This window comes from Corvus hawaiiensis, chromosome 16, assembly GCF_020740725.1.
Source record: "Corvus hawaiiensis isolate bCorHaw1 chromosome 16, bCorHaw1.pri.cur, whole genome shotgun sequence".
Taxonomy (NCBI): domain Eukaryota; kingdom Metazoa; phylum Chordata; class Aves; order Passeriformes; family Corvidae; genus Corvus; species Corvus hawaiiensis.
This window is the reverse complement of record NC_063228.1, coordinates 15,429,361-15,455,849: the sequence shown is the minus strand read 5'-3', so window position 1 is coordinate 15,455,849 and position 26,489 is coordinate 15,429,361. Positions and strand designations below refer to the sequence as shown.

General features: G+C 49.6%; 1 protein-coding gene across 5 annotated transcripts in view; it reads right to left on the bottom strand.

Moving 5' to 3' along the window:
• Positions 1-1,025: 1,025 nt before the first annotated feature.
• The window catches only part of PIGQ (phosphatidylinositol glycan anchor biosynthesis class Q), a 38,377-nt gene continuing 12,913 nt past the window's right edge, over positions 1,026-26,489 (bottom strand). For 3 of the 5 annotated variants that reach the window (XM_048320885.1, XM_048320884.1, XM_048320882.1), the window contains exons 5-11: positions 21,218-21,344; positions 19,913-20,066; positions 17,209-17,320; positions 14,986-15,066; positions 13,902-14,016; positions 9,798-9,859; positions 5,235-5,484 (exon numbers count right to left, since the gene is read on the bottom strand). In XM_048320885.1, the coding sequence (XP_048176842.1) occupies positions 5,332-5,484; positions 9,798-9,859; positions 13,902-14,016; positions 14,986-15,066; positions 17,209-17,320; positions 19,913-20,066; positions 21,218-21,344 (804 nt within the window). In that variant the 3' untranslated portion in view covers positions 5,235-5,331. Of the gene's footprint in view, positions 5,485-9,797; positions 9,860-9,906; positions 10,714-13,901; positions 14,017-14,985; positions 15,067-17,208; positions 17,321-19,912; positions 20,067-21,217; positions 21,345-26,489 lie in introns of those variants that run through there. The other 2 variants (XM_048320883.1, XM_048320886.1) reach the window with 2 other exon arrangements.

The following is a 26,489-nucleotide window of genomic DNA, read 5'->3' as shown; positions in this document are numbered from 1 at the left end:
CAAGGGAGTGACTACTCTGGTGCGAGGAGGGAAGGAGGGGCTGCAAGGACCCGTCATTCCCAGGCCCAGCTTGGGCTCCTGCTTGGATTGTGCTGTGCTGCAGAGGACTGTCCCCCGTCCTGCTCCCTCACACTGAACACACCACATGGGCAGGCCCATGGGGAAACAAGGAACCCCTCTCTGAAACACAGGAACACCCAGAGCTGGAGGAGCATCACCTCAACCATCTCCCAGGCTTGAGGTGGCATTCATTGGATCCTCCTTGCACAAGCTTTGTGGTTTGGCCTTGGCAGAACAATTACAGCTGGACAAGTGCCAAAATACCCCCATGTGTGAGAGAAGAGGCTGAGGAGCCACCCAGCCAGGCCCTGGGATGGGGATGAACAGCCTGCCTGGATCAGCTGAGCCTCCAGCAGCCACCCTGCCCTGTCCCCGTGCTGCTGACAGCCACACTGTGCTCAGCAGCAAGTCAGAGTAGAGGGAAGGGCTGGATTTTTCTCCCAACATCTTTATTCTGGTGTAATCAAAATCCATTTAAGTTCTGATTAAAAGGTTGAATTAATCAATCAAACCTATCAGTAGAACAAAGTTTTCCATCCCTAAACTCACACACAAGCACTGATATGTGCAGCATCCCTCATCCCTGCTGCCACTGGCACTGCTGGCAATGTCACTGCCCTGCTGGCACTGCCATTGCTCTGCCCAGCACTCCTGCCTGCAGAACTGGAGCTGTCATGAGCCCGAAGCCAGTCTGGTTCCTGATCCAGGGCTTGTTCCTGGACTGGTGCACGAGACTGGTCTGTGTTTCACATCACCAGGCTGCGTTTCACATCAGGGCTGCAGTGGGAAGGAAGTCACCTTCAGCTGGGGTTAGTGGTGACATTTAAAGCAAACACTGTGTCGCACTTTGCTCCTGCTGAACGCCTGCTGGTTCACGTGAGGGAAGGAGAAATGCACAGCGGGTTTGAACTTCCTCGCCAAACTTCACTCACACACTTTTAATGAAACTCTCAATGAGTCACTGCTCTTTTATAATACTTTACTTAAAACCAGAAAACCCTGTGAGGAGGATTGGTTACAAGAGCTGTGAAGTTCTCACAAACTTCCCCAGTGCCAGATGTTAAATAACACAGTGGATGGGAGAGGAGCTGCAGCCTCTCTCTGCCCCGAGCTGGCCCTGGGTTCTGCAGCTTCCCCCAAACACCTGCACTGCTCCCAGCCCCAGCACCTGCCTGGGAACACAGGGGGTGTGTTCTGTCACCTGCAGCACTCATCAGTGCAGGAACACTCCTCATATTCAGCTTGCTGAGATGGTAAACGCAGAGTCTGAGCATTCCTGGTTTGAAGTCCAGGTGTGGATAAGGACTGGAGCCAAAGGTGACAGACTAGCAGCAACTCCTAATGCAAACTGGTGAGCCAGAGGCAAAGGCGGTGGGCACTCTGCTCTCATCCAGGAACGCAGATCAGCTGCCCACGTGAGGCCTGGATTGCTCTGAACGTGTTTATCCTGCACCCAAAACTCCCGATGCAGCTGCAAAGCCCTGTGGCCTCCTGTCACATGGAGGATCAGCTGAGATCCAGACCCATCCCCTGTGAGTGCACAGCACACTCACCCTGCAGAGCCCCAGGGCTCCACACGTGCAGACCCTGCAGACCTGGACACTGCCAGCTTTGGGGTTCTGCTGCCCAAGCTCCCAGAGCTCCCACTGTGAGCTCAGCACAGGCAGGAGTGAGGCTGGAGAGAAAGTGCTCTCTGCTACCAAGTCCAGAGAAGGACCAAGGAGCAGGTCAGGGATCTGAGTCAATGCACAGGCACCTCCCTAAGCAAGGCTTCAGCCCCCAAAAGGCAAAGGAGCTGCTGAACAGTCCCTGAGGAGGGGGAACAGGAGCAGAGATGACACAGGACTGCTAATGCTCACAATCACTGAGGAGATCTGAGTTACCGTGTCGCCGAGCTCTGCACTACACAGGGACAAGGGGCATGAACTGAAACACATCAAACCCTGCCTGAGAGCAAGGGACACCTTCTCACTGTGGGGGTGACCAAGCACAGGCATGGGTTGTCCAGGGAGGCGTTGGAGTTGCCACCCTTGGAGATATCCCAAAGCCATCTGGACACGGTCCTGGGCAACCAGCTCTGGGTGGCCCTGAGGGAGCAGGGGCTGGACCAGACAATCCCAACCCCCACCAGTTTCCCGTGATGGTGTAACCAGCAGGTCTAAGCATAAAGGGTAAATCACTGAGGGTTAGAGCTAAGCAAGAAGATGGTGTTGGAGCAGCAGGAAGAGGCAGCAGAGGGCAGAAGGAAAAGCAGCTCGTTCTCTGCAGGATGAAATGCAGACTTCCCTGCCTTACACTACTGAAAGTCAACATATGGGTTGTACATTCGTGCAAGAGTCTTTGTGTGGGCCTGAGCAGGGCACAGTCCAGCTGCAGCATCAGGGAAAACTCCCAAACCCATAACCAGAGCCTTCAGTGCAGTGTAATTACTGAGGTTTCCTTTCAGCATCGTCACATGCTGTCCTAGTTAGGGGAAGAAAGTATTTCTCCAAGGCAGAATTTCTCTCTAGGATAGCGTTTTTCACACAGTTTCCTTCACAACCCCCCTGCCTAAGTAAAGAGGGGGTTTGTGGCAGCACTGGGAACCAAAAGGTGGGAGAAATAATAATAAGGAAATGCAGTATTAAAAAAAGTCTGTAAGATTAGAGTCTTTGACTGATGGCTGGCAAAGCCTGCGTGCTGCCTGCTATAAGGGGTGCGTGGTAGGAATGGGAGATCTGGAATCTTTAACTACTTCTCATCCAAGGGCTGCTCTGGATAGTATAAATCTGAGGATAAATCAGAGCCAGAGCCTCACCAGCAGCCTCTTCCCTGAGGAAATGCCAGCGCTGGGCCAGTCTGTGCTCCCATGGACGATGATGCTGATTCTAACTTCTAATTAGAGAGATGACATAAGGTCAAGTGTTCTTGAGCAGGATGTCTGCTGTGTTGTTGTAATGTCTCTGCACAGAGTCGGAAAAGGGTGGGGAAAGACTCTTCCACAGCAGGGACTGGAAAGGAAGAGGAGAGACATGGCAAACCTCCAGCAGAAGAACTCAGATACCATCACGGGCAAGGAGAACGCCCAGTGTGAGGAGCAGAGGCAGCTCAGGCACCAGCTCCAGGTGACACAGGAGAACTGCACCTACAAGGAGCTGCCACTGCCCAGCTGGGCTGCTCAAGGTTCCCTGGTGCAGAAGACTCGGGATGTCAGCTTTGAGGAGGAGCTTGATATTTCCCCACCCCAGAGTCAGTATCAGCCTTCAGTAAACAAACCCAACACTGGAACATCTAAAACATCCATCAGGCTCCCAATAGCAAGGTCACAGTTGCTGGTTTTCATGGCTCTGTGCTATCTCTGGGGCTTTCAGGGCATTTGATCCCAAAGGACCATGATTAGGACCATCATGAACTATCTGGTCTCACAGAAAGATTTTAAAAGTCAGGATATTAAAACCATTATTTTCACAAGACCAAAAATACAAAGTTTCTCACAGCAGTCAGCAAACTGAACTGTGCAGGCATGGGAGGAACCAGGGGATATCATTTACGAGCTCCAGTGGAAAGATGAGAGGGAGTTAAAGTGTAAACCTGCTCTGCTCAGTGCCAGGTGAGGATGGGGCTCATGACTCTGACTTCAGCTGAAGTGAAAATGTTATTTACACCATTCATCCACTAAATGCATCAGGGGTTAGCTTGCAGTTATTCCCACCTGGAGTGCAGAGAATTACTCAGGCAGAGATAATTCCAAGACAAGAAGATGCTGCACAGGAGTTTTAAGCACGGATCATCAAAGAACAAGATCTCTCCAGTTTCTGGCAGGGATGTCCCAGCCAGAGCCTGCGGTGGCAGATGGTGAGGGGGGTTTGCCACACTGGCTTTCTTCAGTGATGTGCCCTGGCTCAAGGTGACAGGGCATCATGTAGTGCCCCTGTAGTCCTGCCTCCCTCACATGTCCCTAAGAAACCTCGAAGGCCTTGGAGCTTTGCCTGCTAAGGAATGTCTGGACCCTGCACCTGCCTGCAGAGCTTCCTTTTCTCCTGCTCAGGCTATGCCTGGAGAGGCAGTGACTGCACCACGAGGGGCTTTCAGCAGCTCCAGACAACCCAAATACATCTGGCCAGGGACATCTTACAACAGGGGGGCCATAACCCTTCTGTGACAGCTGCCAGCACATGGATGAGACACAGGGCTGGGGTAGGAAACTCTTACCCTGCCCCGGCAGTGCTGGCTGAAGGCTCCTAAAGCCCCAGGACACCTTGCCTTGCCAACACCCACTGCAATGCAGGGGCAGCCATCCAGAGAAGGGCTGGGCACTGCAGCCACAGCACCTTCTCCTTTTCCTCCTCCATCCTTGGCTCCTTGGCCAGCCAGGGATAAAGGAGCAGGATCCAGCACAGCCCTCACCTGCCAGTGCAAAAAGCAGGGTACAGTGACACTGGCTCCTTGCTTGAGCTGGGGCAGAGGAACAAGCAGAGCTGGAGGAAGTGTATTTTGGGTAAGGACTCTATTTAAATTACACACAACCACAGCATGCCCAGTGGGACATCACCCTCCAGTGCACAGGCACCCTTTCCAAGAGAGAGAATAGGAGACACACCAAAATGAGACCAGGACATGGAAAGCCAAGCAGTGCTGCACTTTGAAAACATATCCAAAGCAGAAAACTCCCCTAAGAGAAATCCCAGAGTCATGATCCAACTAGTCTGTGCTTCTGGGCCTCCAGCCTCACTCTTTCAACCCCTTCTCTGGTGCTGCAGTGGGGGTGACTGCAAGCCCTCCTAAAAAGAAATTAATAAATATCCCATGAATTCAGACACCCAGCTGTTCAGTTTTCAGTGTAGGACTCCATGAGCTGATTCTCCACATGGTTTTGGTCAGCTGGCTTGAAGGCTGAAGCACAAAAGGTCCAAAACACCCTCTGGCTGAATGCACCACAGCACTGTGGCTCTGCTATGGCCCTGTGAGCTGATGTGGAAGGAGAAATTCATCACCAAACCATTTGGGAGCTGCTTCCTCCATGATGCTGAGCGCTGGTTTCATGAGGCACTGATGGGTTTAATCTTTTGCTTCCAAAATAATCATTAGCATAATATACAAACACAGTGTAGGGGAAGAGAAAGTTGAAAAATAATGTTTAAAAATACTTGCCTTTAAAAATTCAGCCCTTCCTATGTTACCAAAATCTATTTAAAGGGATGGTGCAGTTGCTGTCTCTGAGAAGCCTTTGGTCCCAAAGCATCAGGAGTCAGTATGTTTTTCAGGTCAAGTTCTCAAGCTCTTCCACTGTCTTTAGTTCTGCTTCTCTCCTTTGTGTTTCCAAGGGTAGATGAGCTCTCCAAGGAACAGTTTCTTGCAGAGAGATGCCCAGGAGTCCCTGGGGTAGCAGCTGTAGGTGGGCAGTCTGTATGTCTGGACCACACCTCCGTAGGAGAGGGGGTTGATCTGTGCAGAGAAAGAGGGATAGCAGCAAGAGAAACATCAGTCCTGCTCCTCACACACATCAGAATCCCTCCCTGGCTTGCTAAGGCTGTTTATCCTTCTCCAACATCCCCCAACATCAACAAATTGAGCTTGGCAAGGGGTGTTACCAGAATCATTTCCAAGCAGAGGGGCAGACAAGCACCGGCACGAGAGCTGGGGGAACGAGAGGGGCGTGTGTTACACACCAGAGTGGAGGGGACAGTGGCTGGAGAGACAGCAACAGAATCACAGAGTCATGGAATTTTTTAGTTTGGAAAAGACCTTTAAGATCATTGAGTCCAACCCTTAACCCAGCACTGCCAAAGCCACCACTAACCCGTGTCCCTAAATGCCACATCCACACTGCTTTTGAACTTCTCCAGGGATGGTGATTCCACCAGTGCCCTGGGCAGCTGTGCCAGCGTCTCACCACCCTTCCAGTGAAGAAATGTTTCCTAATATCTAATTTAAACCTACATCTAATACTGCACTGGGGATGCACTGGGACTCCAGGAACCCCTCTGGAATAGACCAGTTTAGCTGTACCTGTTACGAGCCCTCAGCCCACAGCTGTGCATTAAGTTAAACCTGGTATCACCCGAAACCACCCAGTGGAACCAAGTCCCAGCACAACAGGATCACACCACAGAGCTCCTCATCACCATTTTCAATTAAGTCTCCTTGGCTGAGTTCATCTCTTTTAATTTGACTTCAATCACCACCCCAAGCCTGTACCTACAGAAGTTCTGCCTATGGTCCCCAGTTGCTGCATTGACCTTTTGAAGACAGGGATGTGAACAGACACATTAACTGTACAAGGGGTGACAGAGGCACGTTAGACCTTGGGAATGCTCATCCCAGTGAAGCACTCAGGGCAGGGAGACAGGTGAAGTCCACAGGACGGACCCGGTGTGGCCAAGATCTGATGCATGAAAAGGATGCACAGCACAGTCTCCAAAAGAGCAAAAAGATTGCACAGAAATGGTGGGGCTCAGAGCACAGACCACGAGAGATGCCAAGGGCTGGGGACTTACAGAGGCAGGGAAAGCTTGGCCAGTGGAGAGGAATGAAAGGACATCCTTCTCTAGAAAAAGGGTTCAGCTCTGCTGGAACCAACCAAGCAGCTCTGGGAAAGGAGACAGTAATTCACAGCACAGAATCCAGCCACAAAAGGAAAGCGAGACAGCAAAACCCATGCACAGAGTCACTACTTGGTCAAAGCTGAATATTTCTTTTGTCCACTAAAAAGCATCTGGGTTTCTGGGAGTTTGCCTGTGCCACCAGCTTGCTTCAGCTGCCTGGAGCTCATGGAGTGGTGAGGGATGAACTCCCAGTGCCTACAGAGATGGAGCTCTTGGAAAGGAGGTTGAGCTAATAGTTCATTAGAATTAATCCTGGAGACCTTTGTCAAATTAGTTTCAGAGTACAAGATTGCTCAAGCAGAAGGGGGAAATGCCTGTACACAGAAGCATCCATAGGAAGTTTAGGAAAAAGGCCGGGGCAGCTGCTTGCAGGGAAAATTATAAGGAAAGAGTAAACAGGGAAAAAAAAAAGGGCCAAAGAAACCTGTCCCCAGAACTAGCAGCCGTAAAACCCGAGTAACTGTTTCTGCCCATTTCCTCAGCTGTAGGCAAAGCAGAGTGTTTTAAGTGCAAACATGCTGGGGGAGGAGGACAGGAACTGCTGCTCTACAAGGGAGAGACACAGTGAGTGTTCCTTTGACTATCCGCTGTGTGGGCTGGAAGGTCTGGACACAACATTTGTGGTTGAGAAGCATCCCTGGGCAGAGTGGTGATACCCAGGGGTAACAGTGGCCCTGCAGTAACCAGGGCTTTTTACACCCACAGCAATTCATGTCCCTGCCTCTCCTGGTACAAATGGAAGTAAACAGGCGAAACTCATTTATTAGTGAAGGGGCAATATTTGTTCTCCTTATGAAAGTTCTGTAAAGCTATAACAAACCCTGCTTAGAATATCCATCCTAATGGAGCTGCTCCCTTTTCCCTTCCTCTGTTGTTTAACCCCTTCCAAAGCAATTGCTGGACAAGATGAGACTTTCAGCAGAAGGTACATGAATGGATCAAACTCATTGTGTCCTAGAATCCCAGAATCTCAGACTGTTTGGGTTGGAAGGGACCTTAAAGCCCATCCCATCCCACCTCCTGCCATGGGCAGGGACACCTTCCACTAGCCCAGGCTGCTCCAAGCCCTGTCCAACCTGGCCTTGGGCACTGCCAGGGATCCAGGGGCAGCCACAGCTGCTCTGGGCACCCTGTGCCAGGGCCTCCCCACCTTCAAAGGGAAGAATTTTTTCCTAATATCTACTCTAGACCTGCCCTCCTTCAGCTTAAAGCCACTTTTCTCCCTGGGCTATCGGTTCAACTGAGCCACACTGCCAGAAATATTTCTTCTTGTGCACCAAAAGAAATTATTTTAAACACTAATGAAAACAGTGACCTATGTAAGACTTCCTGAAGAATCTTAAGCAGCATTTGGAATGGAAATATCATCCCCCATCCTCTGCCCCCCTCCAGGGTCTGGACTTTGCATTCCAGAGACACTATCTTAAAAATCAAAAATAATCCCTTGGCTGAACCAGGAGTTGGTTGGGAATGCTCAAAGCCAGCATTATTGATTTCTAATCCATTCCCAGTGCCCCACAGGACAGCTCAGACTATCCCCTACAGCTTCAATTATTTTGGGCGTAGCTCCATGCATGCAGCCTTGCTTCCATCAGGCACTGCTCCAAGAGGGTTCTGCACAGAGAGGGGGCAAAGCCACCGTGGAATCTCCAGAAAGGCACAATTTATGTACAATAAATAAGAATTTTAGCATTTCACTTAAAAATAGGTTTTTCAGATTGCCCTCTCCAAAGGCCTATCAGAAATTGGGATATTCAGCAGGATTTCTGACACAAGCCCATTTTTCATTTCCACCAGCACAAAGAGAGCAAAAAATGCCTTTTCTGACCGTCTGCTCATTATTATTTGAACAGAAGGCTGGGACAGACATCTACTGCAGCACTTCCACCTCTTGAGGTGATGACTTGTGCTATATTCCAGATAGAAAATGGATCTTCCTGCAGTGGTCCAAGGAAAATTCATCACAGTCATATGACTCACTGCCTCTGCTCTTTTAAGTCGTGGTCTTTTCCCTCTGAAGACTCCATCCACCTCATCTCTCACACACACTGATGTGAAAGCCTCTGCTCAGCAGCTCCTGTGCCTCACCTCTGGTGTTTGGTTTCCTTTTTCTGGACTCTCCTGGCCACGGAGGATGGCAGATTTTGGTTCTTACACCACTATCCTACTGAAAGGCAGAGCTGGGAAGACAGCTTGCTTAGAGAATGCTAGTTTTGCCCTAGAAGACATCTGTTGCAGGGATTCCCTCTAGAATTGCTAGTAGCTGGTTTGCTGGTTCCCTGCTAGCCTGACCTTTGCTGAAATAGGGTGGGACTGGTGATGGAAAAAGCAAAAGGGCTGGGAAGCTGCAGTTCAATCCTTCCCACACACTCCCCCAGTGTCCAAGTGCTTTTATAAGTGCTATACACTACTGGCAGCCTCTCCTCTTAGGATACAGAGAGCAAGAAAAGCCACCCCGGGATATGGCTGTGTTCCTGCTGGGTCAGGAGATGGAAATGTCGCTCCTGAAAGTGTAAGGAGAACTTCCCTGCTGCCAACACCTCATTTCTTCTCGGAAGATAATTTCCTTTAGTATCTTTGATGCCAGAGTGTGGGAATGGAGGGGGGGTTGCAAAAGCACAGGAAAGCTTTGCCCATACCCCTCACCAGGGCAACTCAGGAGAAAAGCAGGAGGCCCTTTCCTCTCTCACTTGCCCAGGCTCTTGTCCTGCTGGTGTCATGGGGCAGCCAAGGCTTTCCACCACCTCTGGAGGGGAAGAGCTTTTCCTGCTGCTTCACTTCGGATGGTTTAACTGCCTTCTTTTGCTTCTCCCAGTGTTCAGCAATTGTCACATTAAGCTGCCCAGAGCCAGGAGGTGATAATGGCATGAGATCTTAATCCCAGAAGTGACACTGCTCTGTTTCTCCTACCTCCCCTTCTTCTACATTTCACTTCCCACCATCCAGGCACTGCATTTTCTCCAAACACAGGACTCAAGCAGGGCATCCAAAAGCACAGAAAGCAGCAGCCACAAGGCAACATGGAATTATTTCCCTTGTTTCAGCATTTTACAGCTGATAATTTTGAAGTGGAGCCTTTCAGTGGGAGCAGAATGGATGGACTGGGGTCACTCTGGGGGGAAGGAATTGTCACAGACTGCTCAGGGGCCTCACCTGCATAAGGAGCCGCAGAGGTTTGCCATCCTGCTGCTCAAGGACTCTGAACTTCACTCCAGCTGCAAAGACACAAAACAAGAAAACCAAACCCATGGTGGCATTGTTGGGGTGTCCTGTGCAGGGCCAGGAGCTGGACTCGATGATCTTTGTGGTCTTTTCCCACTCAGGATATTCTGTGGTTCAATGCCTGGAGCACAGACCATGCATTTGCTGCCCAGTGCTGTTGGCTGAGCACCGATTCCCTAGAAATTGTCTTCAGCCTTTCTGGATTTGGGAACGTTCCCCATTTGCAACAGGAATCATGGATTGTCTCTACAATGCTTTAAGCCTGATGACACAGCTCCATTAAAAGCAACCCCTCTCACCTCCAGCTTGAAAACCCAGTCCTAGAGCAAGCACAGAGCCTAGGAATCAGCCAGCCAGACCTGATGATGACAGAGGGACTGGAGAAACCTTCCACTTTTCCCAAACTTCCATGAGAATGGGAACTCCATTTTAGGAGCAGGCACCATTAATTCGTGCTCATGTGGACAGAGCACATGTACAAATCTGTCCCTCTTTCAGCCTCAGGGAGGGAAGTGGCTGACCTGGAGGCATTAAAACATTTCAAAGCAATCCCTGCCCATTGATCCCAGCATCCACATGTTTTTAACAGGCTGACCCCATCAAACCTGCCACTTTCCTATTTCCTCTTGGATCTGCCTCATTGCCAATACTGTAAAGACAAATAGGAAAGATTTTGGATTCCACGGGTGACACAGTGCACACAAAGATTTAATACAATGTTTCAAAGGTAACAGCTTGGACCAGAGAGGCATTTTTCTTTCAAAGATGTCAAATTACTCCACAGAAATAAAACCACCAATCCATCTCTGCAAACCTGTTCCAGCCAAGCATGTCCTGTTATTCCTTCCTGCAGGTAAGAAGATGAGAAAAGACTAAGGCACAGATCAAACAGTGACAGGAGCACAAATAGAAATAAAACTCTTCACTGTGTAAGTGCCATTGCTGCAGTATCTCTGTGACTCTTGCACACTGAAAAACCAAAATGTTTTCTCTTTTTCCTCAAACTTTGAATTAATTAAAATGATACAGTTCCCTCCTGGGACAGAATGCTTTTCTCTAGCACACAGCTCTGGTTTAAACTCTCTCCCCAAATCATAAAGCTTTTTCTGTCCAGGACAGGAGGGATTTAGCTGCATCTTGCTGGATTATATTGAAAGAGGGGCTTCCCCAGTGGCTTGAAATAGATGTTTGAGTACCCCGGGCCTCAACAAGCAAATGGGCTGGATGACCAAAGTGCTCAATGTGATTCACAGAGCTTTGGCTATGAGGAAGTGTCTAAGCCATTCCAGGAACTACTTTTCTGGCAGACTTTGTCAGAGAGAGACAGAAACAAGCAGGCACTGAAGGTTCAGGTATGTGGTCGAGCACTCTGAAGTCTTATCCCAGGAACACTCCATCCTCCCAGCAAATGCTGGTTCTGTAGGTCCTGGCCACACACTTCCCTTCTACAGCCAACAATTTCTTAATTACATTATTTAATTGCTCAAGAGTCTCAAACTTCTAAGAAAATACAAGCGCAAAAAGGCTATAAATTCATTTCAGAATGAGCTGCAGACTACTGCAGAGCTCAGAACTCTGAGCAGTTCCCTTCTCACAGGAAGAGCAGGAAGGCTCAGGCTCCTGCAGATCACTCCAGCACAGAAGAACCCTGAACTATTCCGTGATTTCCAGCCAACTCCAGAGCTCAGGGGTCTGCTTTTCCTGTAAAAAGGAATCGTCAGTGGCACAGGAGAGGTCAGGACATGAACTCATTTGCTTTGTTTCACATGACAGCACACTCAAGCGAGGGCACTGCTGGTTTGGACTCCAGCAATCATGGCAGGCCCTACAGAACCACAACAAAACCTGTGCCAACCTGTTTCCACTGTGAAAACTGGGAAGCCAAAGTACAGGAAAAACGAGCTGGCCTGTTCACAATCAAACAATGCTGGTGACCTGTGTGTGGGCAGAGTCTGAGAGCCCTGAAGCCTCTGCTGTGCCTTTCTTCATGCTGTGAATCCACATCCCAACCAAGGTGGTACCCCTTGAGCTGACACTGGGTGCACAGAACTCTTGCACAGAGGACATCTGCTGTGATGTGGGTAAAAAAGGCTTTTTAAAGTCATAAATATTTCACTTTGGATGCGTGGAAAGAAAAAATGCATTTAGTTTCTGGTGTGTGGATGGATCATCCACCTACCCCTGGCCTGGGCTTCATCAGTGGAGTATTTTGTCAATTCAGACACTTGTCAAACAACTTGGAGGCCAGATGCCACAACTGAACTGAGCTGAACTCAACCCCCTTCCTACCAGCAAAAACTATCCATTCATGTTGGTAGAACCATCTTGATGGTGCCTGTAAGATCAGCTGCCCTAACACCTGCCAGAGGATGTCTTATCCAAGTTCTGAGCCCGACAAGGGAGGCAGCACCTCAGCAGTGAGGACACCATGTGATGTGTACTCTCTGAAGTCCTTTGAATTGGATTCAACTGCTCCATCTGTTCCTGTTGCCACGCCACGGTTTTGTGCTGGGGCAGGAACACAGGCTGCAGAAATGCTCAGAGATGCCTCTTCATCTCACAGGCACCAGGGCACTGCAGTGCCAGTTAAGGAACTCAGCTGAGAGGACAATCCCCTGCTTGGGTGGGGGCTCGTTTCCTGCAGCAGAGACCTGGCTGAACAGGAATGAGGAGAAGTAACCTGTGGCCTTACATAACCTAAAGGAAATTGTGGTCTTACACCTCTCAGTGGCACCAAGATTTCCTCCTGCCCTACATCCTGCTCATTACTGGGTCAGTTTTCTTCAGCAGCATCTCCTGCTCCCCAGAGACAGCCCTGAAGGCTTTAAGATGTTTCTGCCAGGAAATTCATAGGAACCTGCTCAAGGCTCCCATGGAAAAGCAACAGAGTTGGTAACACAGCTCAGCTCTACCTTCCCAAAACTGAGCCTGGCAGTGTTCCAGCAGACAAAGCTGCTGAGGTTGCCTCAAGCTTCCTCTGCCTTTGATGACTGGCCTTGGTTTACTGATGATCAAGCTCTTTCTTCTATGCTAAATTCCTGCTGCATGCTCTTTAAAAGGATGGGAGATAATAATTTAGATGTGCTTGACTGTAACTAGATTAACCATAGCTGTGGACAGTCAAAGGCATTCCAGAATGAGTCCTTACTCTGGTGCCAGCCATGGTTTATGGTTACCCAAAATGGAAAAACAATGTCTGGCTTCCAAATGGTGACAGATTAGTCTCAAAAAGGGAATGATTATCTGAACTCTGCCCAGAGCTTTGAAATTAACCCAAACACCTCAGGTCAGGGCTTCAGTCAGTCAAAGTCAGCACAGAACTGAAAGAGCTCCATTGATTTGCAACCACTGTAGATCCAGCCCTTTGGAACAGCTGATATTCCAAGTATTTTTGTGATTTGGCTTGTTTCAGAGCCCGAACACCCAAGGTTATGAGCCTGTTTCACAGAATCATGGAATATCCTGGTTTGGAAGGGACACACAAGAATCATCCAGTCCAACCCCTGGCCCTGCACAGACACCCCAACAACCCCACCCTGGGCATCCCTGGCAGCGCTGTCCAAACGCTCCTGGAGCTCTGGCAGCCTCGGGGCCGGGACCATTCCCTGGGGAGCCTGGGCAGTGCCCAGCACCCTCTGGGGAAGAACCTTTCCCTGATATCCCTGGATATAAAACCTCCCCTGACACAGCTCCATGCCACGTTTGGTTCGCAGAAGTTTTACCTGACCTGGCAGTCCAGAACTGGAATAAAAGATGAGCTCGTTTATATGGGGCTTGTTTGGATGTCACTTTTAGTGGCCAAGGGCTTTGTAAAGGTGCTCCTAATTCTGCTTCAGGTTCAGATTTCTTTCCACTGACATCCTCATCCTGCTCCTTGCAGGAACTGGTTCACAGTAGGGACACCTGCACGACTTGAGCCTTGGGTTCTTTCCTACCCCCACTGCATCTTCAATTCAGGAGTGACCCAGTGCACCAAAATCAAGCACATAATGCAAAATACTTGAAGTGCTGCAGGGGCAGAGCTGAGGGACTCACCTGCGAGCCTGTAGGATCTGCAGAGGCGAAGGATGAGGGAATAAAGAGGCAGGGAATCAATCAGGTCCACCAGCAAGCGTATGAGGCCCTGCACAATCACCACCAGCAACCGGAGCTACAGAAACCAGTTTAAGAGAAAATCTCAGGAAACAGGAGATGAAACAGCTGTAAATTCCTGAGCTGAGCTGGGATCTGACACTGCTGTGTGCTAAGCTAAAGCCTCCCAAAGCAGGTGTGATGTCTGGAAGTGCTGAGCATCCAGACCCTGCGTGAGGGTCCTCAGCAATCTCGGTTGAAGGGGATAACTGGAATGAAGCTCCCAGAGTTGGGGATGCTGTGACCAGCAAGGACACGAGAACTATTCCACTTTCAACAGCCACAGTTGAAAAGGAAGCCCAAATTCTCCCATTTTGAGTCAACTCCATCACTATGTACCAGTGAATGTAAATTTCCCTCTCTCCAACAGTGAGCTGCAGCAGCTCATTTCTGCCTGAAGAAACCCCACGTAGAGCCTAAGCAAGAGCAGAGCAGGCAGAAATGAGCTTCCTGCTCTGTGTTTTCTGTCCCTGACTAAAGCACCTCCTTTTGTCACACTGCAGTTATTTTCTGCTGCCAAGCTCATCTGAAAAGAGAGGGCTCAAAAAAGCTGCTGAAAGCATGTGATGGCCACTGTCTGTGGAAAATTTGGCTCTGGGCAGACCACAGAGAGGACTGGTCATATTGGGGGGAAAAAAAGAAAAATAAAGAAGTTCCAGCCTCTGAGGAAAGCTTGGCTGAAAACATTTAATACAGCAAGTTAATTCCCTGAAAAAAAAGTTCTGGATCAGACTAGAGGGGCCATCACCACAGATGTGGATGGAAAGATAAAAAAACAGCTTCTGAGAGAAAGAGAGGGGAACAGCTTTTCCTGCTGGCCAGGATTTGCTGGGAATTCCCTTTGGAAAAACACAAACATGAGCTGTGTGAGAATCCTTCCTAAGAGACCTACATTTTTATTTTCTTTATGGATGATCATAAACGCCTAGGAAACCATTTTTTACTATCTCAGAAGAGAGTTTGACTTGTTTCAAGGGTTAAATCTTACCAGGGTAAACACCAAATAATACAGTGCAGTTGTAGGCAGGAGGAACAGCAGGATTGTGAACAGCAAAGTGCCAATAAATAACTAGGGAAAAAGGAAACACAATCATGAGCAGAGCAATGGCAAAATAAAATACATTACAAATAAAGAATAGGAGACTCTGAGGCAATGGAAGTTTGCAGGACTCCTTAATGTGTTTTTATGTTGCCTATGTGAATAATGCTGTTACCTTGGATATTTTCAGTATTTCTCCTCTCACTGGGCCTTCTTCAAAATTCCTTATTATGGGGGTACATTTGGAAAGATAAATAAAAGCTGGATCCTGACAGCACTTTTCCTTTATAGACAACACTCAAGATTTCCCATTTCAGGCCAGCTTCCTTAGGAAACAAGATTTACATGATAGTGCAATTTTTCCACTCTCTGTCCCCAAAAGTTTTAGAGCCACTGATCAGAAAAATGTGGAAAAGAAAAAGAAGTGGTAATTTGAATGGGAATTCTGTAAAGAATTGATAGGTACTTCTGCTCCTCCTTGTTTCAGCAGTGCAGGCACCTGGTGCAAACCTGACAGAATTTGGGTGATACACATTCCCCAAGTCAGCAACTGGCTGAGCTGTCCAGCCACAGAAATTCTGCCTCTTGCTCAGTGGGAAGGTGGGAGAGAGGAAGAAGCTGGAGTCGGGGAGCAATATTTAGAAGATAAAGGAGAAAAATCCCGAAGGAAGCAGGTGTCATTAGCTCCACTGCCCACAGAAGAAGTTATTTTTACTCTGGGCCAGCCCAGTTGGCGTAGGTCTAAATAATTCCAAGTGGGAGAAACTCAGATTTGTAACAAACAGGGACCTGACTCTTCAATTTCCAGTCACCACTTCCAGAACAGAGAGGCCACAGGAGTGCAGGGCACTGCAACCTCTGCAAAAAGGGACCACGGCTGTGGGACATCATGGAAGAAAATAACCCAGCAGCCACGGCACAGAGGTGGATCAGCATCCCAGCTTTAGGGATGTAACCAGGAACAGATCACAACCCAATCCATTCTCCTCACAGCAGTTGTTTCTCCCCTCTCCTGTCACCCCACCGCAGTTGTTTAAACCACCAAAAGTCTTTTAAGGTCTGCTTTGAATGTCTCTTCCTACCCGGCCAGCGACACAATTCCCACTGGTCTCCAGAGCAGCAGGATGAAGCCTGAAGTGCCAAACCAATTCTCCTCAAAGTACACAGGGAGTGAGCCCTGATGCAAACCTGGCACAGAGGCTTTTAATCACCAAAGAAACAGAAAACCAGCTCTCAGCTGTGGTGCAAGAAGCTCAAAGTTATCTGCTGTAATAGAGAGAGGCGCTGACCCTGCAAGTTTCCAAATATTATTGTATTATTTCAGTGATGTTTGCAGCTGCTGGCCTGGAGCAGTTCAGGCTCTGCTGGACTTTTGCATGGCATTTCAGAAATTAAAAAGAGCTTACAGCACTCCACAAAAATTGCCTCTGCCTGAGTGAGAGTGTGTGGGCCAGGCTCCAGCACAACGTGAATGAAACGGGGCCTTTTAATAGAAACGCTGCCACGGCTGTTACTGTGGCAACACTGCTGGGCACCACATTTCCAACTGCCTCCATCCCTCCCCCATTCCCACTCCAGCCTCCGGGAGCTGCTAGCATCTGCAGCACCCACCACAGCTCGCTGGGTGCCTGGCAGGTGCTCAGGGCAATTCTGTACTTGCCAGAATTTGGCCCTCTGAGCAAGAGAAGGGATGCTGGAGGGCAGGCAAGGGGTGCAGGGCAGGGAAAAGATGCTGGAGGGCAGGGAAAGGGTCCAGGGAAGGGAAGGTGTGCTGGAAGGCAAGGAAGGGATGCTGGAGAGCAGGGAAGGGGTGCAGGGTAGGGAAGGGGTGCAAGGAAGGGGTGCAGGGTAGGGAAGGGGTGCAAGGAAGGGGTGCAGGGCAGGGAAGAGGTGCTGCAGGGAAGGGGAGGAGTGCAGGGAAGGGAAGGGCCGCTGCAGGTAAGGAAGGGGTGCTGGGGGGCAGGGAAGGGGTGCAGGGCAATGTAGGGGTGCTGCAGGGCAGTCAAGGAGTGCTCCAAGGTAGCAGAAGAGCCATGGAGTCAGTGTCGGGGTATGTTCCTGTTCTGGGCACCACAAAGGCTCCCGTGGCTCTGTCCCAGTATCAGTCAGAGCAGGACGGGAGGCCATCCCTGTGGGCAGTGCCCTGGGGTGTCCCTGGGGCCGTGGCACTACCTGGTCCAGGTCATAGGAGCAGGAATCCACCCGCTGCCGCAGCACGTTCCACTTCTTGCCCCGAAACAGGCGCCACAGAGAGGACAGGCCGTAGATCTTCAGGCAGTAGAGCCTGAGCAAAGAGAAGACTCTGTGCAGCACAGCGGGCAGTGCCCAGCTCCAGCACCACCCAGCTGTCACCATCACAGCCCCATGCCCACTCACCCACCTGCAGAGCCAGGGGTGGCAAAAGAAACCCACTGGGAATGATGCAGATAAAGACTCGTGACTCAGTCAACCCTATCTGGGCTGGCCCCTGGCATGGGGGCTACTGCAGCCAGCTCTGGGCCACTGGAGGGCAATGGCCAGGCCATGCCCTGGGGCTGTAGCAATCACCAGCCTCATGGCAACACCTTCCCTGCAGCAAAAGGGTGCTGAGGCCCTGGCACAGGTTGCCCAGAGAAGCTGTGGCTGCCCCTGGATCCCTGGAAGTGTCCAAGCCCAGGCTGGATGGGACTTGGAGCATCCTGGGACAGTGGAAGGTGTCCCTGCCCATGGCAGGGGTTGGAATGAGATGAGCTTTAAGGCTCCTTCCAACCCAAACTGTTCCATGGTTCTATGAAAAGAACCAGCAATCTTATTTCCCCAAGCTCACCTGTGTCTCCCCAGGTCAGATCTGTCCCTTCCCCTGCCTTCACACCCTTGCAGACAGGGCTGGCCAAGGTCTTACCCCCACACCTGAGTCCATTGCAAGGCAACTGTGCCTCTGCAGCACAGAGATACAAGGGGGAGGAGTGGAGCCCCTGCAGCTTCTCTGGTAACCCACAGCTCCAAAAATCCTTAAGAGTGGGAAGAGATCACTGAAATGCCTGGTGGCCCCTACTGCACCCCTTCCTCAGGCTTTCAGAACTTGGTGCTGTGACACTTGGAGCTACTTCCCTCACAGAAAGATGACAACAGTGAGGGAAACTTGGGGTGACAAGGGGTGGGAAACAGACACCTCTTTATGGAATAACATCAAGGAAGAAAGAGCCCTTGGGATGGAGAGGAGGCACAAAGAGCCCTGGGCAGCTGTGCCAACATACAGGGATGTAAAGAAAGGGTACATGGCCAATGTGTGGGGCAGAACAGTGTCTGAGAAAGCCTGAGCTACGAAAGCCAGACTGGCAAACTAGGCTAGCTAAGGTGTGGAGGCTGCTCAGATTTCACAGCAGCAATGTGAAAGCAGAGGCAAGGAGTCTCATCCAAGAGAAGAATCTGGTTTGAGGAACACCAACTGCTTCAAGGAATTGGCAGGGTGCCTCCAGACTGGCAGGCACAGCTTGGCGCACTAATCCCTAGGCAGGAGGGAGCCCAGGACAACTCCTCCAGGTTCTGGCACACACCTGCCCATGGCTCTGACTAAGGCCACGCTCTCCCTGCACCCCAACATGACACCCAGTGGGTGTTGCTGCAGTGGCACCTGCCCCACCTGCCCTGCTGCCTGCACACACACGCCTGCCCTCGTTTCACTCTGCTGTTTGCCCCAGAAGGGGATCTCAGGCTTCACCAGCACCTGGACCAGCAAATTCTTCCTCCTGCCAGCCGCAGGAATTCAAGGGGCTGTGGTGGCTGCGGTGGCTGCTGACTCTTCCTGGCTCTCCACGGTAACAGCGCACAGCTCTCTATACTTCTGACAAACACGAGACTGGTGGGCTGGCTCCCTGCAGCTCCAGGGAAGAGCAAACAGCTGAGAAAATGCTTTTCCTACTTCCTACTACCACTCTGCACAACTAGGATGAGCAAGGCCACCCCTCACAGACCAACACAGAAATTCCAGTAATTAGAGGTGTTGAGAAGAGACCTCCCACTCCTGACATTACTGATGCTGGGTGTAAGACCTATGCTCACAACAGATCCGGCTCATAAATCGGGTCTCAATATTTCCAACCATTCCCTAAACTACCCAGATCTAAAGATTTACTATTTCTTGTGTTGTTTGCAAAGTAAAGCCTGAGGAGGGACAATGGCCATTCTGTACCTTATAAGGCAAAAGGTCCTTTATCTCTTGTATCCCACCTCCCTGGCAAACACATCCTGTGGCCTGTGGGACTCCTTGGTGCAGCACAAGTTAGAGGAGAGCAGGAGCAGAGCACAGTGATGGGCACCTCTTGCACAGGAACCCCAACAAAGCCCCCTGCACTCCCCCTACTCATTCAGAGCCTTTGCCCAGCTCTCAGGCCACGGGACCCTCCAGACAATGACACCAGGAGAGTGTCACAGACCCCCTGTGACCCCAAACCTGCCATCTGTGCTCCACAGTGCAGGCAAGGACCTCTGAAGCAGGGCAGAGACTGGGATTTTGGGGCTTCTCCAAAACTACAGGGGTTCCCCTCTCCTCCTCTTTTCCAGTTCCCCTCCGTATCTCCAGCAGGATGCAACTGAGGAGAGAACTCCGAGGCTGAATCAAAGGGATGGGGTGAGCTGCTTGCTGCTTTCTTGTCCTCTGCCTGCCATGCAGTTTTATCTTTCCAGGTCACTACCATGACAGATAAATATCCAAATGCAGGAGAAATGAAAGGTAGGCTGCTTGTACTGCTGCGGCCATCATGTCTACAGGCTTAAAAAAGACTGCAAGAAATTAATTGTGGGTTAAACTGAATTCAGGAGAACTACACCAGGACTGAATGCTTCACCATGGCCTGAGGTGTTTCCAAGCAAACCCCAGAGAGGGAGGGGGACTCACCTGGCCCCGTAGACATAGAAGCAGTAGATGTGGAAGGTCAGGAGTGCAATGATGTCAGAGAGGATGCAGAGAGCCACGGTCAGGCCCAGACAAGCCGACAGCCCCACGTACCACAGGATCATCTCAATGAAGGGGGACAGCAGGTGGATGTAGCCTGGTGGACATGGCAGAGGGTCAGTGTTTGACTGGGTTATCTCCCACCTGACCCTCTCAAAAGGCTGATTCCCCTCGCCCTAGAACACTGCTCCAGAAATCAGAGCCATGAAAACATGGAAGTGAAGCTGGAAAACTCCTTTAGATGTCATCTTCTCTTTAGGAGGGCCAACAAAAACTCTCTTTCTGCCAAAGTTTCTGGCTCAAGGTGGGGCAGCACTGGGAGGATGGGGAGGAGTGTGCTTAGCTTGAACACAGCAGTCACCTTTCTCCACATGGGATTTCATGGAATTAGCATGGCATGGTTTGGGTTGCAAGGGACCTTAAAGACCATTTAGTGCCACCCCCCTGCCATGGGCAGGAACACCTTCCACCAGACCAGGTTGTTTCCAGTCCTATCCAATCTGGCCTTGGACACTTCCAGGGATGTAACATTTGATTTTCTACATTTGTGTCCAGGTTCTTAAGTACCTTTTTAACTGTTCACATCAACCTTTACCAAAACCATTCCTGTTTTTCTGCTCTTCCCACAAAAGCCACCTCATATGGCTTTTGTAAAATAAAGCAGTGTGGACAAACAGTCTCTTTCATCACCAAAGTGGGGCAAAGTCACAGAAACAAGACCATACTTGACTGGTGAACAAAGTAAGTCAGTATAATAACTATGGAGTTCATGTTCATCATGCCTGTACTCCTCCACCAAGGATAACAGGGGTGTGTTATTTCAAGGAAGGACCTGAAACAATAAAATTGCACTAAACTGAAGTTGGTGATAGGACAGGGCTGGCATTTGCATCCCTGCATATTTCTCATCCCTATCCCAAGAGCTGCCTCTCATATGGCAAAGACCACGAAACCCTACAAAAGACCTCATAGCAGTGCCTTCCCTTGGACACTCACCACCAGTGACAGCAAGTAACAGCCCCAGCAGGATCTGCACTTCTTGCAGAGCATTACACCAGCACTTTAATATGGATGAATTCCTTGTGTGGGAATCCAACTTTGGCTTCAGTTCCCACAGCAGGAAGACTCCCAGACAAGTCTGTACTTGCAGAAGTGCATTTTGATTCATTACTCACCTCTAGGCAAACATTAAACACTCAGAGGGAAGAGATGAAAAGGGAGGCTGGAAAGTTAAACAATTTCACTTACTGATCCAAAGATGGATGTGGTAAAGAAAGAAGCGGCCCAAAACTTGATCCAAGGCTCGGTTCATTTTCAGTCCAGCTGGTGCTCCCATCAGCCACTGGAGCAGGTCCTGCAGCTCTTCAGCCACGTGCTGCAAACACAAGGAAGCAAGGCCATGGAGAGAAAAGACTGCAACCACACTGAACAGGGTCAGAGCACTGCAATTGCTGCCCCCTCAAGTATTCCACCACAACCTTCAAAGCAATGGGAAAAAATCCAAACACCTGCTTTACAGATGACTACTTAAATCAGAAATGCAACTTTATTAAAGTCCTTACTGAATCAAACACAACAGCTGAGAGGAACCTGAACTGCTTCAGTGGTCTCTGTGCTGGGAACATGGAGCTGTGTCACCTCTGGAAGGCTTGCACAGTGGGATTTATTGGGGTAATGAGGGTTCTGGAAATAGATGGCAAATGCTGGTGCACAAATCCACTTCTGGGGACAATCTGGTGAAAAGTCAGAGATGAGTTGGGGAAGATTGTCAGGATTTTAAAAGGGGGGAAGATGGCAGTGCACTACTGGGCAAAAAAGAGTGAATTTTTATAAACAATCTGTGTTTAGAGCAGGGTAGAAAACACAATCGCATAAATGTATTTCATGCACAAACTTTCTTGATCCTTTGTGGTGTACTAGGCAATAGCACTGATCTTGCCTATCACTCTCTGCAGGCTTCATGGACAGGTACTCATGGCATCCCAGCAAGGGAGCAGCCTTGAATCACTGAGAAAAAACACTAATGGAGCTTCTCCCCACATCACTGAGTCAGAAAATGATTATGGTTGGAAAAGACCTCTAACATCACCAAGTCCTATGAACCCCATACTGCCAGGTGCACCACTAAGCTACATCCCCGAGTGCCACATCCACACGGCTTTTTGAACACTTCCAGGGATGGTGACTCCACCACTGTCCTGGGCAACCTGTTCCAATGCTTGCCCACCCTCTTCATAAAGGAATTTTCCCAATATCCAACTGAAACCTCCCCTGCTGCAACTTGAGGCTGTTTTCTCTTGTCCTGTCACTTGTTACCCAGCTGCCCCCTCCTGTCAGGGAGTTGAGGAGAGTGAGGAGGTCCCTCCTGAGCCTCCTTTGCTCCAGGCTGAGCCCCTTTCCCAGCTCCCTCAGCCGCTCCTGGTGCTCCAGCCCCTTCCCCAGCTCTGCTCCCTTCCCTGGACCTGCTCCAGCCCCCCAGTGTCCCTCCTGGCTGACCCCAGGATCGGAGCTGCAGCTCCCCCAGGACTCTGGTGCTGAGTTTCAGGATTCGTGCTGTTCCTGCCTGCCCCGTGTGCTGTCACTTCACTGCTGCAGAAAAAACCAAACACCAGCTCTGGGCTTGTTCCTCCCTACCTCAAATGTGTGCTCCAGACCCTTCACTGAGGGCTGTGATTCACATTTTCTGGTGATTTCAGCCAAGGCTGGTGTTATTTATTGATTTTCTCTCTCCACTCCACTACTCCACACTCCCCTTGCAGTTGGGTGATTTTTCTCCTCAGAACTTCACACCTGCCCTACTCCCCTGAGCTGAAACCATTGCTGAGCTCCAGTTACCAAGCTCTGAACTGAGGGAGCTGAGAGTGATAACCTTCAGCAAACAGGTGGGAAAATACCTGGAAGAAGTGACCTCTTACACTGTCCCACATGGACAGAGATTGTGAGGAAAAGCCCTGTCTTCAAAAATCCCACTTAAAGCCTATGCAAGTGAAGGGCACTGAAAACTGCCCATGTGTAGAACCACCAAGCCACACTCCCTAAAGCTGATGCACTGCAGCCTACTTTCCTTATCACTCACATGTATAATTTCCCTAAGGAAAAATTATTTCCAGGGAATGATTCCATTTTCTTTATTAACCAACAGATCCTGGCAAAATGCGTTTGTAAACATTTACTTTTAGTGCAGTGGCAAAATTAATGGTTCCATTTTCAACTTCTCCAAAAGGCTTGTCTTTCTATTTCCTTCCTTTTCCCTCTGTCTCACTGCAAGTCAGGGCTGATTGGATCCCATGGAGCTCACCTCCATGGCTAAGAAGCATTTGCTGCTTTATAAATAGACTGGTTTTAATATTTAAAGTGTTGGATTGGTAACTTAGAAAAAGCATTTGGGGATTTTAATGAAATATTTAAATGCTTGAAAGCAGTCCTTCGGCAAGGCTGGATTTTAGCAGTGAGTATTTCTGGAGGCTGCCAGTCCCAGAGGTGCTGCTGAACCCTGGCAGGGGCATGTAGCCCTGGGAAGGTGCCCTACCTTGCTGTCATTCAGCTGGGCAAGGCATCTCAAAACAGAGTCCTGAGGCATAACCTTGCAGGTTGTTTTCCAGACAGATATTTTAGGACTGATCAATAGCAAGTAGAATCAGGAAAGGTGTCTGGGAGTCCAATTCTCCTCCTGCAGTCATGAATACTGAATGTGGGCATATTAATAAATCAGATACAGAGGCTTGGAAGTGTTTCATAACAGGGTGCTGGGACATGACCAAACTGAAGAGAGACTGGAGCTAACGAGGGTTAGATGAGCTCACTGTGGAAATATTCTCTTTACTGTCACGCTCTTCTTCCTACTTTCCATGTGCAGAGGACTAATGCTGATGTGACACGGATGGAGAAGGACACACAGGGCACTGTGATGCTCCAGGGAAGGGAGTGGAGCTGGGGAAGGGGCTGGAGCACCAGGAGCAGCCGGGGGAGCTGGGAAAGGGGCTCAGCCTGGAGCAAAGGAGGCTCAGGGGGGACCTTCGGGCTCTGCTCCCAGGGAACAGGGACAGGACAAGGGGAAATGGCCTCAAGTTGTGCCAGGGGAGGTTTAGGTTGGATATTGGGAAAATTTCTTCACTGAAAGGGTGGTCAGGCCCTGGCACAGCTGCCCAGGGCAGTGCTGGGGTCACCATCCCTGGGGGCACTTGAGCACAGAGGTTGGTGGTGAACACGGCGGTGCTGGGCTGATGGTTGGACTCAGTGATCCTAAAGGTCTTTTCCAGCTTTAAGGGTCTACCTGGTGCAAGTCAGAGCACACAGAGCCAAAGCTCTCCCTGTCAGACACACCTGCCCTGTGTCTGCTGCAGGTGGTTGGGGCTCTAAGATACACAATTTTACGAATTAACATCTAAAAACATTTTCCAGGAAGTGTTCTCTCTGCTTGCTTTGTTTATGGATCAGTGGAACAGGACTGAGTAGGAACATACATCCAATTATCTCCAAGCCCCAGCAATGCTTTTGCAGGCACAATCTATGATAAATATGTAACTGTTTCAAACAGATTACAACTTAGGGAAAAGAGACATCGGCAAGGATAAAAGAGATGAAGGGAAAAAAAGAGGAGATGGTTTATAAGCAGTTCTGTTTAAAAGCAGTGCAGTGCTTTGAGTCAGGTATTTCTGGAAGAAGGTTGTCTCGTGGAAGGCAAAAGCAAGGAGAACCATTGGGAAGCCTGGTGGGATCAAGAGGAAGGAGGAAGGTAGGAGTTGTGAGGGCACCCACAGAGGGAAGATTATTCAAGTTTTCCATTTTTGGATTTGAAAGCCTGCTTCAAAAATCAGTCCTTCCTAACAGCTCCTTGCCAGTTACTCCCTGGGTGTCTCTGAATCACATCTGCCTCACTGAGTGACAAAAGCAACTTGTTATTACAGCCAGCACAGCACGCTGGGAAAGTGGGAGCTGCACTCAGTGATGTCTTGCGCAGCATCAACAATTGCCAGCCACGTGCTGATTTGAGGTCCATTTTATCAGGGGATGACAAGGGATGGCCAGGGAACACAGCTTGGCAGCAGGCTGAGCTTGTGACCCTGGCAGTGCTGAGAGTCAAAATAACCCACCTGCACTGCTTCCTTCCAGAGAGATGTTGGGTGGAAAAAACCCGAGCACTGTATCCAGGCCCCACACAGCTGGGATTTTGTCAGTGTTAAAATCAATCAATCAAACCAATAAGGTTATGTGTTATATAAGGTTAGCCTGTCAATATTAAAATCAATAAGGTTAAAGTGAGGTTATGTATATGGCTTTATTATATGTAACAATCTTACTATAATAGTAACACGGAATATCCTGAGTGGGAAGGGACCCATCAGGATCATCAAAGTCCTTGCACAGACACCCCAACAATCCCACCCTGGGCAACCCTGAGAGCATTCTCCAAATGCTCCTGGAGCTCTGGCAGCCTCGGGGCCGTGCCCATTCCCTGGGGAGCCTGGGCAGTGCCCAGCACCCTCTGGGAGAAATGAGATATCCAATGTTTTATTTACCAACAGACACAGAGGTGTAGGGTCAATGCCATCAGCAGATCTGGGCACAGCTCAAAGCAGGAGAGTGTTAGGGAAGGAACAGGAGCTCTCTGCACACAGGGAATGCTGAGTTACTGAACTTGGCAACACACAAGCACTTGAGAAAGCCCAGTGATGGGAATAATGCAGACCAGATGGACACTCAGCAGCAGAGAGGAAACCTACTGCTGAATGGCTGAGGGGAGATTTTGCTGTCATACTGGAAAAGAAGTGGTGCTGGCTTGCACACCACATGCTGAAGTCATTGGTATATTTTGGGATCACTCAGATCTGCCTTTTTTAAGGCCTGCACATAATGAATATAAATCAATGCCAGGCAAAGGCAGTAAAAGGACTCCAAATGATTTTATGTCCACAATCTCTTATGACTGAAAGAAGAAAGTAAGGCTGGAAAAAAGAAGAGTTGTGAGTGGCCTGAACTGATAAGCCTGGAAAAACAAGGAAGAAAGGCACTGACTGGCTATCAGCCCCCCCAGACACGGAGGAGTCAGCACTTCCAGGAAAGAAAACAAACAGCTCCTGGTGATAGCCAGGTAACAGTCCACACTTGGAGGAGACTTGCTGAAGACAGCTGACACTATGAGGCAAAAGCTGAGTGACAGATGAGCTAAATTACTGAAAGAGGAACAAACAAGCAACCCTCACAAGCAAGCCTGGCCAGGACAGGTGCTGGGGTTGGACACACCTTGAGCACGGAGAGCGTCCATCTGCCAAAGACACTGGGCAGATGGAATCCCTCCCAGAGCCACTTGTGCAACCAGGAATGCAGCCAAAGCCACTTCCCTGCAGACTTGTTAAGAAATCAGATTTCTGAGAGCTGGGCACTTGCAGTAATCCCAAAGGGAAAGCTCTAAAGAACTCAGACTTCTCCAGCTGAAATATCTGTAAGGGAAAAGATGTAGGAATAAGGCTTAGAGGAATATTTGCAGTGTAGAGCTCAAAACCAAGAGCAAGTGTCCTGC